The 12,569-nt window shown below is 36.7% G+C and overlaps 1 protein-coding gene across 19 annotated transcripts in view; it reads right to left on the reverse strand.

The window, feature by feature from the left end:
- BAZ2B (bromodomain adjacent to zinc finger domain 2B) overlaps window positions 1-12,569 on the reverse strand; it is a 303,102-nt gene that overhangs the window by 129,990 nt on the left and 160,543 nt on the right. For all 19 annotated transcript variants that reach the window (XM_053596953.1, XM_053596957.1, XM_053596946.1 and 16 more), the window contains 3 exons: window positions 11,695-11,888; window positions 4,258-4,461; window positions 2,627-3,022 (listed from right to left, as the gene is read on the reverse strand). In XM_053596953.1, coding sequence (XP_053452928.1) covers window positions 2,627-3,022; window positions 4,258-4,461; window positions 11,695-11,888 — 794 coding nt within the window. The remainder of the gene's footprint in view (window positions 1-2,626; window positions 3,023-4,257; window positions 4,462-11,694; window positions 11,889-12,569) is intronic.

The raw sequence follows: 12,569 nt of genomic DNA on the forward strand, positions 1-12,569 counted from the left end.
GCCTGGCTATTTTTTTTTGGTTGCAGTTTGGCCGGGGCCCGGTTTGAACCCGCCACCCTCGGTATATGGGGCTGGCGCCTTACCGACTGAGCCACAGGCGCCGCCCAGTAATGGGATTTTTAATTTGCTTATTTTACTTGTGAGAAGTCAATAATGTGATGCTGATAATACGAGCTTGTGTTTGAGCAGTGCATTGCAAGTCATATGCCTGACATGATACCATTGATTATCCTACTCTGATCAGTGCTTCTCAAATCTGACCACATACATTTGAATCACCTGGAAGTTTAAAAAACTCCAACACAAGATATTCTGATTTAATGGTTCTAAAGGGTATTGTGCTTAAAGTTTTTCAGGTGATTTTAAAACTACAGTTAGGCTTGAGAAGCACACATTTGGAGTCTCAAAAAAGGTTTATTTGTTCAAATTGCATTTCTTTTTCTTTGACCCTGTTCTTAAATTCTTCATAGTAAGAGTCAAGGGACAAGGATATTAAGACCTTTTTCAAAAAGAAAGGCAGAATATCGTAATTTTTAATAATAAAGATGCCAGAACACTGTTTAGGATTGAATTCCAGCTCCATTAGTAACCAGCACTGTGATCTTGGATAAGTTATGTAATTTCTACAAATCTCTATTTTATCACCTGTAAACAGGGGATACTATTAATTGCACTCATAGATGTTATTATCTAATGAGTAAATGCATGTTCAGCAATGAAAACAATGTCTGGCAAATATTAAGTGTTCTACAAATGTTATCAAATAATTAGTATGCCTAATAATACTGTTTATAACCTAAAGACAAAATATTGTGCCTAATCATAATATATTTTTTCTTTTTTTCTAATCATAATATTTTTGTACTATAAAATTATTGTAGAATAAAAAGCAATGGTCATTTAATTATTAGAATTCTACTGGACATATGAATATAGACTATGTAGTAATACAAAATCAAAAGCAAGAAAAACTAAGACGAAAAAATTCTCTGAAGAATGGTTCTGAAATTTTTGTATGTAAAAGTTACATTTTGGCTCGACACCTGTAGCTCAGTGGCTAGGGTTCCAGCCACATACACGGGAGCTGGTAGGTTCAAACCTGGCCCAGCCTGCCAAATAACAATGACAACAACAAGAACAACAAAATAGCCAGGCATTGTGGTGGGTGCCTGTAGTCCCAGCTACTTGGGAGGCTGAGGCAACAGTATTGCTTAAACCCAAGAGTTTGAAGTTGCTGTGAGCTGTGACACCATAGCACTCTACCTAGGCGAGAGTGAGACTCTGTCTCAAAAAAAAAAAAAAAAAAAAGTTACATTTCATAAAATTCATTAAAAACAGCTACAAAAAAAATTTTTTTTTGAGACAAGGTCTCACTCTGTTACCTGGGCTAGAGTGCAGTGGCATCATCATAGTCTCAACCTTAAACCTTGGGCTCAAAGGATTCTCCTGCCTCAGCTTCTCAAGTAGCTGGGACTATAGGCATGTGCCACCAAGCCCAGCTGATATTTCTTTCCTTTATTTATTTATTTATTTTTTTTTGTAGATATGGTGTTTTATTCTTAACCAGGCTGGTCTCAAACTTGAAGGATCAAGCCATTCTCCTACTTTGACCTCCCACTGTGTTTGGATTATAGGAGTGAGCCAATGTGCCTGACCAGAAAATGATTCTTTTTTTTTTTTTTTTGGAGAGACAGAGTCTTACTTTACCGCCCTCAGTAGAGTGCCATGACATCACAGGACTCACAGCAACCTCCAGCTCTTGGGCTTCCACAATTCTCCTGCCTCAGCCTCCAGAGCAGCTGGGACTACAGGCGCCTGCCACAACGCCCGGCTATTTTTGGGTTGCAGTTCAGCCGGGGCTGGGTTTGAACCTGCCACCCTTGGTGTATGGGGCCGGCGCCCTACTCACTGAGCCACAGGCGCCACCCCAGAAAATGATTCTTTATAAAAGATTTTTATACTTAAAACTTATAAATTCTAGAATTAACAATGATAAATTATTCAAGAGTTCAATTCTTTTAAAAAAGAACATGTAGGTGCCTGTAGCACAGTGGTTATGGCGTCAGCCACATAAACCGAGGCTGGTAGGTTTGAATCTGATCCAGGCCAGCTAAACAACAATGACAGCTGTGAAAAAAAAAATAGCTGGGTGTTGTGGTGGGCGCCTGTAGTCCTAGCTACTTGGGAGGTTGAGGCAAGAGAATTGCTTAAGCCCAAGAGTTTGAGGTTGCTATGAGCTGTGACACCACGGTACTCTACCCAGGGCGACATAGAAAGACTATGTCTCAAAAAAATAAATAAATAAAAATAAAAGAGAACATGTAGATATTTGTAATTCAAACATATTCATCCCCTTACCACTAAATCATTAGACTTTGGGGCAGGTGCAAAGGGACAAGTTGGGGGAATGACACGATTGCATCGCCAAAAATATACTAACGAGATGTATATATGAATATAAAAATCAGAGAAATTTCATTTTCTGATGTACATATTCTATTCCTGGAGACAAAGAAAGATTAAAAATAAGAGTAAAATTTAAATTAAGCTTGTGTGTTATGAGACAATATAGACGATCCATTTATATCTAATAACAAAATGATTATACAGATAATTTTTAACTCACCCGTTTAGATCGTAATTCACTGGTCAAAAGACTAGATTCTTCAGAGGTATTTTTATTCCCTGCTTTAAGTACATCAGGAGGAGGAACTATGAGTTTCATATAAGTTTCCTTTTTGGCTTGATTTACCAAAGATAAAGGTTTCACATTGGACACCAATCCCGTAGACTGTATTACACTGGTGTGTTTGTTCACAGATTCCTCCTTTGCCTGAGAGCTTTGGAAAATAAACGGAAGCTGCTGTGACAAAACCTGAGGCTGCTTCTGCTGGGATTGGAATGATGAGAGAGTCTGGGATTCAGACACAAGAGGTAATGGCTGGTGTATTCTTTTTTCCTGGGCTTTTTCAGTTACTTTCTGTCCATCTGCTTTTGGGTCTGAAATACCATGTAATAGCACCTGGAAATAAAATTAAAAGGCAACTTGTTAACATCTTTTAAGACAAAAACCATCAAATAGTAAAATAAAACCTGGAGGAAAAAAAAGAATACTTTATCCAGAAGTAGTAGAATGAATTCGAAGGATTTCTTCTTTTTCTATTGTCTATAATATTTGGCAAGATCTGTTTTTTGAAATTACCTTCTATTTTTATTTACAAATATTAGTTGTCTATTTTTTGAAACTTGAAAAAAAAAAAAAAAAAAAAGAATGAGCATTCCCAGAAATAATTTTCATCACTATTTAGAGGCCTTTTCTTTGGGTTTGTTTTTTCTCTCTTACCATCAAAAGTTTCCGTAATTCTAGTAGTTGGCATTTCATGTGGTTTGTTTTCTTGCTAGAATTTTACCTTTTCATAATTTCAAGTTTACTTGTATCTGTGATTGAGGCAGAACTTTGCTGTAAATTATGAAATACGTATTGTTCTTTTTGATCAACCGTAGTCGATGCTATGATGTGCTTCCCATCATAGCATCCCCCAGCCCTTTCAAGACTGAAGACCCCTTCCCTCAGCTACTGGGACTATTGGTAGTTGGCTGCTGAGTTCTTCTCTGGAAATTGCCCCCAGCTACAGCGAGTCATCTCATTCAAGGTTCATGTTTGTGGGGCGGCAGATATCCAAAGACTGGCCATTGCCTCAATTCAAGACATCTTTGAGGGGCTTTCCCAACTTCAGAGATTCCTCAAGGGATCAACTGAGACATTTGTTGGGACTTGGGATAGAGTTCAGCTTCTTGCTCTGTCTGTCCTGCCTCATTCTTCCACTCTCACTGGTCCTCATCTAGACAGCACTGCCCAGTAAATACACTTCCTATATGTACATTTCTATCACAGAGTCTGCTTCCCCAGAAACCTACACTGCAATGTTACCACTGTATGTTATTTAATGTATGTAATATTTTGCATGGAAAATATATTTCATTATCTTTGTGCTTGGACATAAAAATTAACTCACATAAAAGAAAAAAAGAATACTTTAAAAAGTGTTCTAAAGACTTATGGCAGATCTACAATACTCGCTAAAAATATATCAAATTCTTCTTTCAAAATGTTTATCTGTTCCTCTCATATTTTCTCGTGCAAAAGAAAAAAATGTAATGATTAACTTTAAAACTACAGATGTTGAGAGTTAATATAAACCTGTTAATTTCAAAATATGAATAATATTTGAATACTGTTCATGGAACAATTCATACCTGGTTGTTACTTTTATGTTGTGCTTCACTCTCTGAATCAGAATCATCATCTTCGCTTTCTTCAATACTTTGATCTTCTTCCTCTTCATCTTCCTCTAGATCATCTGAATCACTACTACTAATGCCTTCACTTGAGGTGTCTGACGATGTGCCTGAATCACTGTCACTGTTGCTAGAACTTTCCATAGCTTTTTTCCTTGGTTTCTGGATAAGGACAAAGTATTTAGAAATACTTTGACTAAAGCATCAAAAATCATTTTATTTTTTAAATCTAAATTTCAGTAAAAGGTATGCTGCTTTAATTTTCAAATGATATTTTCAATTTCAAATGTCACTGTAGAAAAAAGGAAAGAAGTCTTATATTGTAAGCATAGTTATTTTACAAACTGATCAAATTAACATATCTGTTAGGAATTTCCCAGTAAAAAGTGTGAGGTTAGCAATATTCAGAATATTGAAAATATCAGTATGTATGTAGATGTATTCATATGGTTGTCATGCTCCAAAATGTATGACAGATAATAAAGTGCGGTTCACAAAATATTAATTCCAATTATGATACATATGTTGAAGTTGTACATTTAGCTTTAGTCTTCTTTCTCTATGCAGTGAGTCAGTAGCCAACTATTTCCCTATAATGTGCCAAATATAGTTTTCTAGGTGCAGGATTATAAGGGTGTGCACGACAAACTTCTTGCCTTCAAAAAGCTTACATTCTAGTGGTTTGGAGAAGAAAGGTACACAGATGCTTAAATAAAAGCAAATAATTCTGTATAAGTATGATAAAGAAGATATAATAGGTATCAAACAATTTACAGGGATGCTTTAGTCAGTCAAGGAATTTAATTTTCATAACAGAAGAGACAGAAAAATATGACAAAGAAGATAGATTTGGGGAATATTTAAGACCTTATAGGAAAAAGAAACCCCAAAGCTGGTAGAAAGGGATATTAGGTTACATAAAAGAAAAGTTTTGTGTTTTAAGAACAGATAGTATGGGTGGCACCTGTGGCTCAAGGAGTAGGGCGCCGGTCCCATATGCCAGAGGTGGTGGGTTCAAACCCAGCCCTGGCCAAAAAAAAAAGAACAGACAGTAGTTTTCGATGAAAAGAAGAAAAGATGTAAGATGAATTAAAACTAAATAACTATACAACAGAAAAGCTAAAACTCCACCAATAGACTGAAAAGGACTGTTGAAATGACAGAGCAACACATTAAGTACAAAATGGGAGTATTTCAATGGCATTTGCTAATAGAGAAAATTAAGAAAGTAGAAAAATAATAATAAATTATAAAAGTTAAGGTCTTAACAGTATCCTTTCATGACTACTGAAGTTTGGAGAATGAAAGACAGTAATATACTTCTATAACATGAAGCCGAATTGAAGGCATAGTTACAGTGTGCAAATCTATACTCTTCTGAAGATTGATTTAAATTAAATAAAATGCATTAGTGAGAAGAGTAGCTCCTGCTGTTACATTCTGCTTACAATGACTGCTCTAACTGCTCCAACCTACCATAATGCCTCTCCACAGACACATACTTCAGTAAGTTGACTAATAGTTACCATCTTTCCTGAGCTATCTCTTTCCCTCAGAGAAGAGATGAGAGGGATGAGAAACTGATTAAGAAAAGTGTGGGAACACAAGATGAGATAGATGTTAAAGACAAACAATAATAATAATAATACATTAATATTTACCTTTAACATTTATTTGTCAGAGAAATAGCTCCTTCTTTGCAACCAAAATCTGTTGTGGGTTATTAAGCATGTCTAGCAAGACTATGCAAATCATAAAGCATCTAAACTTAAGTTATTTTTGTTTAAGTAGAGGCTAAGGAGGAAAAGAATAAGGAAGCTGCAGTGATTTAGCAGAGAAGAATAAATTCCTACTTCAATACCCAATTAAACTGTGTATATTTTTAAATTTAAAGATGGCATGAGAAACTCATTTCTCTCCACAAATGGGTCTAGAGGTGCCAGTTCTGAACATTTAAGGTTCAAGATTTTTCTTGCAAAACGTGTCGAGACCAGCAGATTCCTAGGTCTCGCTTCGTCTCGCTTCTCAATAGAGCACAGGGATCTTCTTTCTTTCAAAGCTAAGTGTACCAGGCATAGCTGCTCAAGCTTCTGGGGATATAATGTTGTGAGAAACAGACACCAACTCTGCCTAGTGAGAACAGGGAGAAGAGAATCAACAAACAATCTGGCTTGGCGCCTGTAGCTCAGCGGCTAGGGTGCCAGCCACATACACCAGAACTGGCGGGTTCGAATGCAGCTCGGGCCTGCCAAACAACAATGACAACTACAACCAAAAAATAGCCAGGTGTTGTGGCAGGTGCCTGTAGTCCCAGCTACTTGGGAAGCTGTGGCAAGAGAATCACTTAAGCCCAAGAGTTTGAGGTTGCTGTGAGCTGGGACGGCACAGCACTCTACCAAGGGTGACACTGTGAGACTCTGTCTCAAAAAAATAAAATAAAATAAAAATAAAAAACAAAAAAACAAACAAAAGAAACTAACAAAAAAAACCCCAATCTAAATAAATATTTTGAGTAAAAAATGCCATGAATAAGACAAAATAACTGGGTACACGATGTGTGCTGGGGAATGTAGGTAAGGTGAGCTTTTAGATGCAGTAGACAGATAAAACCTTTCTGAGCTGAAACCTAAGGGAGAAGACATAAGAGCCTCTCAAGACGTAAGTCAGGCAAAGACGTAAGAGCCTCTCAAGATGGAAAACAGCAAAGAAAAAAACCACAAGCTGGAATGTGTTTAAACTAACTAGTGACCTAGACTAATTAGAACATAGTGAACCAGGGGTCAGATCACATAGCTGTTATAAGCCATGGCAAAGATTTTATTCTGAGTGGGATAGTATATTACTAGAGGGAGTGATAGCATATGATATGAAATATTTCCCCTATTTTTTATTGGGGGTAAAATACATATAAAATTTATTATCTCAACCATTTTTAAGTGTATAATTCAGTGGTATTAAATAAAATCACAATGTTGTACAACCATCAACACCACCCATCTCCAGAACTCTTTAATCTTGTAAAATTGAAAGTCTATACCCATTAAATGCTAACTTCCCATCTCTCCCTCCATAAGCTTCTGGCAACCACCATTCTACTTCCATCTATGATTTGACTTAAGTGCCTCAAATAAATGAGATCACACGGTACAGTATTTATCTTTTTGTATCTGGTTTATTTCACTTTGCATAACATCCTCATTCATGATATAGCATATATAAGAATTTTCTTCCTTTTTCGAGCTGGATAATATCCCATTGTTATGTATATACCACATTTTTGTTTATCCAGTCATCTATCAACAGACACTTGGGTTACATCAATACTTCAGTTATTGCAGACAATGCTGCTATAAACATGGGTTTTGAGACCTTGCTCTCAATTCTTTTGGGTATATAACCACAAATGGAATTGCTGGATCCTCCTATAGTAATTTTTTTAATTTTTTGAAGAACTGTTTGTTAAATTGTTTTCTACAGTGGAGTTATCATCTTATATTCTCTAACATATTTCCAAACCTTAAAAAAATCACATGCTTCTGAAAGACTGTTTTGGCTGCTATAAGAACAGTAACTTATGGGGTGGCACCTGTGGCTCAAAGGAGTAGGGTGCCAGCCCCATATGCCAGAGGTGGCGGGTTCAAACCCAACCCTGGCCAAAAACTGCAAAAGAAAAAAAAAAAAAAAAAAAAAGGAACAGTAATTTATACAGAGGTGGGAACAGAACTCATTCAACATTGAATTGTTTAATTTTTTTTTCTACACAGGCTTTATATTTGTATGTTTTGGTCTAAAACTTACTTAATTAACTTAAACTATCAATATTTATTCTAAATATATATGAGACTATATGAGGGAACTGGATGTAGTCAGTGAGTTTCAATGAGGACACCTGAGCTAAGTATCCTAATCGCCCTAATAGGGATTTTTATTTTTACTATTTATATATTTATCTATTTTGTGACAGAGTCTCACTCTGTTAACGCCAAACTAGAGTACTGCGGTGTCAACCTAGCTCAAGCCAACCTCAAACTCCTGGATTCAAGCGATCCTCCTGCCTCAGTCTTTCAAGTAGCTGTAACTACTGAGCTATGGGCACTGAGCCACTGTTCTGCAATCTTAAGGTTTTGTGTGTTCTTTTTTTTTTTTTTTTTTGCAGTTTTTGGCTGAGGCCAGGTTTGAACCTGCTAACTCTGGTATATGGGGCCGGGGCCCTACTCACTGAGCCACAGGTACCGCCCATGCCATCTTAAGTTCTAATACGCTTCACTTTAACAGTCAGTCTCTCTATGTTTTTTACACTTAGCTGTCTATAAACACTATTAATGGTATCTCACAATCTGTCTCTTTATTTAATACTATTAAAGACATGCCTCTGTAATTTTTTAATTTGTGTTCCTGGTAATAGTTTATAGTGTAACAACACTGATTCTGTTTAGAAATGCGAATGTAGGTAGATTCCTCATTAGAACTAAGTACAGGAACTGCTTCATATTCACGCCTACAAACTCTTGCACACTGCTTACACACTCGGGAGGCATAGGAGATTATAGATTTTAGATTTCACTAGATTTTAGGACTGCTCCTAACACAGAAAAGGGTTAAAACCATGGACACTAAAAATATACATATGGAAACATACCCAATAATATGATGTTGGGATTTACTTCAAAGTACTATGGGAATCAGGAATGAGTGCTATTTCACTGTCTGCCTTGTAGAGAAACTGGCAGCAGCTCAGAGATAGACCCTGTTGTTTACAGTTACAGGAAAGCCCTTGAAACAAATCATAAGGGAGAAAGGAGCACTTAACGAGCAACAGGTGGAGAATACGACCCTGAAATCTGTGTCCTTGGGAGGAAACAACCAAAGGGCTTTTTATTTTTTTAAATCATGTTTGCTCTAGTGTTTGGTGTGGCTTCGAGAGAAAAGAAATGTTTAACCCTGGGCCTAAATATAGTACTTTTGCATTTTTGTGACAGGCATCATCAAGCTTCTTAGTGTCACCAGATGACCTTCCCCAAGGCCCTCATAGCAGTGTGCTATTTTCTGGAAAATATTTTCTGTTGAGAAGGAATCTAAAAGATCTAGTTATAAGACCAGGTGCAGTGGTTCAAACCTATAATCCTAGCACTCTGGGAGGCCAAGGCAGGTGGAATGCCTGAGCACAGTAGTTCCAGACCAGCCTGAACAAGAGTGAGACCCTGTCTCTAAAAATAATCAGTTGTTGTGGTGGGCACCTGTAGTCCCAGCTTCTTGGGAGGGTGAGGCAAAAGAATCACTTGAGCCCAGAAGTTTGAGGTTGCTGTGAGCTGTGACACCACGTCATTCTAAGGGTGACAAATAAGACTCTATCTCAAAAAAAAAAATCTAAATGTAGTATTCTCTATGAAATATGCTTAGGAAAAGGAAAGAAACTTTTTATTTTTCACTTGATCCTAGAAAACACATAAAGCTAGATCCCATTTTAAAAAAGGACAAAGAACATTTTGATAAAGGAGTTATTAGTTGTTCCTCAGGATAAAAAATTGGAGCCTAGGAAGCATGCTACTTGGATTTAAAGTTCAAATCAATGCCATTTTGCACAGTGGCTACTCAGTGCTATTCTTGCTAGGGTAGGCCAGAGCTTTACCAGTCCCTTTGATTTTACAGTTCAAACATGGAGAATATGATGTGTTAGGATCACAAACTTTTGTTATTATCTTTGTTTCCAAAATGTTTGCAGATGATTTCAAGGCTTTAACTCAGAAAAGAATAAACCAAGACCTCTCATTCAAGAAGAAATTACAAATGGGAGCAGACCAAATTCTCTGATATGGGTGATCTAATACATAAAATGTTAGATCATATCCTGAACTCAGTAGTAACCTACATTTTATAAGGTTGAGATGTCAGATCTTTCCCTGGCACAATGTGAAAGAGGGAATCCAAAAATTTAGAGCAATCAGAATGCTGAAGTGGTATTTACCTTGTGTGACTTGCACACCCAATACTCCTGATACCAATTCTAGAATAGGCAAGATTTAGCCAGGAAACAGAAACCACAATAGAGATCTGAATAGGAAAAATTTAACATAAAGAATTATAAACTAGGGCGGCGCCTGTGGCTCAGTCAGTAAGGCGCGGGCCCCATATACTGAGGGTGGCGGGTTCAAACCCAGCCCCGACTGAACTGCAACCAAAAAAATAGCTGGGCGTTGTGGCGGGTGCCTGTAGTCCCAGCTACTTGGGAGGCTGAGGCAAGAGAATCGCTTAAGCCCAGGAGTTGGAGGTTGCTGTGAGCTGTGTGATGCCATGGCACTCTACCGAGAGCCATAAAAGTGAGACTCTGTCTCTACAAAAAAAAAAAAAAAAGAATTATAAACTAGTAACTGCAGATCAACTACTAAGAGAGTTAAAGAGAACTAAGTAATACAAGAATAGCAGACGTAAGGAATAGCCACTTTCTATAGGACCAAGGTAGGTAACTTCTGAAAAGAAAGTCAGACTTAGTTAAGAATGGCCGAGAAGTTCAATGAGTTATCAAATCACAGATCAAGGCTGCTACTGTCTGCTGGGGACACCAGTTTTCCCCTGAAAACCTGCTAACAAGCTGCCTATCCGGATGTCAATAAAAAACTCACTAGAATGGTCTCTACCACCGGGTCTCCTGGGCCACAAGCAGAGAAGCTATCAGCTGGCAAGGAAGCTACCCCCTGTCAGTGACAGCATGAGAGAAGTAATAAACACTAGAACCAGGAACAGAAGTCCCACTGTTTTACAGTGTTTCTCCAGGACTCTATTGACAAGGTCTAATGCTGTACCAACTGGCAAAGGAGAAAAAAGTGACTTTAGAGTTGGGAGGCAATAAAGTGATAACTTGTACATTTGGGGATATAGGTGAATTAAAATTGTTCATGAGATGATAACTGTTGAATACTGAGTACAAAGAATTATTCTGTCCACGTTTTCCAGTTGAAATTTTCCATTATAAAAGTCATGTTCTTTTTTTTCTGAAGCACAGATTCTGGAGTCAACCTGACTGGCTTTAAATCCTGGCTCAGCCAGTTACTGGCTAAATATTTTGGCTTTTTGTTCCCCCATCTGTAGTAATAGTAGCTACCTCATTTGGGCTATAGGGAAGATTGAAATAGATACTATACTCAAAGCAATTAGAGTAGAACTGATAATGTAACTTCTCAATAAATTTTACCTATCAGTACTATTTGTATTAATTATACTGGCTTTACAGTTTTAATTTTTTAAGATACATTAGTACCACACCACAAAATATGTAACTGCCAAAATAAGAGGTATCAATTCATAAAAAAAAATCCATAAAATCTAGTGACCTGACCTTGGGAATACTAATCCCATATATACATCTGTTATAAATTTGTCCTTCAGGGAATAACTTACCTTATCTTTGATTTTGTCAGCTCTAGCATCCACAGGCTGGTTTTTGCTTTGCTCTTGGTTACATTTTCTATTTCCTCCACCCGAGCTTGTATTTTTAATTTGTCCCATGGAACTTGAAGCAGTAGTGGACAGTACAGATGTGTTAACACCAATTACAGATGATGTACTGTTTCCATTTATTGACCCATTTACACCTTGAAAGGAAAAATGAACATGTTTATACAGTGGAATATTATTCAGCCATTAAAAGGAATGAAGCAGCCATATATATACACAAAGTAAATGAAACTCAAGAACATAAGAGAAAGAAGTCAGGTACAAAGATCACATAAAATTAAGATTCCATCTATATAAAATATTTACAATAGGTAAACCTATACAGACAGGGTGCAAACTGCTGGTTGCCAAGAGCTGGAAGAGAGAGAAAGGAGGAGCAACTGCTTACTTAGTGGGTACCTTTTGGTACCCATTACTTAAGGTTTCCTTTTGGGGTGATAAAAATGTTTTTGAACAAGACAGAGGTTGTGGTTACACAACACTGGGACTGCATTAAATACCACTAAATTGTCCACTTTAAAATGATTAACATAATGTTATATGAATTTCAAAAAACATGTCTAGAAAGATTACTAAATATAAATATTCCTCTTTTAGATCAAACTATCCGCAACACTTGTTCAAGTGAAGAAAAAGATAAGAAACCATCTAAAATGTTGTTACAATTTTTATTTTATTTTTTTTGTGTTTGTGTTACAATTTTTAAATTATATTCTAATGATAGTTATAAATTGTAGAGATATTAATCACCATTGAAAAGAGAAATAGAGTACTAGGATATTAGTTTTAATGAAGTTAATACTTAATTGTGGAAATAA

This window comes from Nycticebus coucang, chromosome 7, assembly GCF_027406575.1.
Source record: "Nycticebus coucang isolate mNycCou1 chromosome 7, mNycCou1.pri, whole genome shotgun sequence".
Classification (NCBI taxonomy): Eukaryota; Metazoa; Chordata; class Mammalia; order Primates; family Lorisidae; genus Nycticebus; species Nycticebus coucang.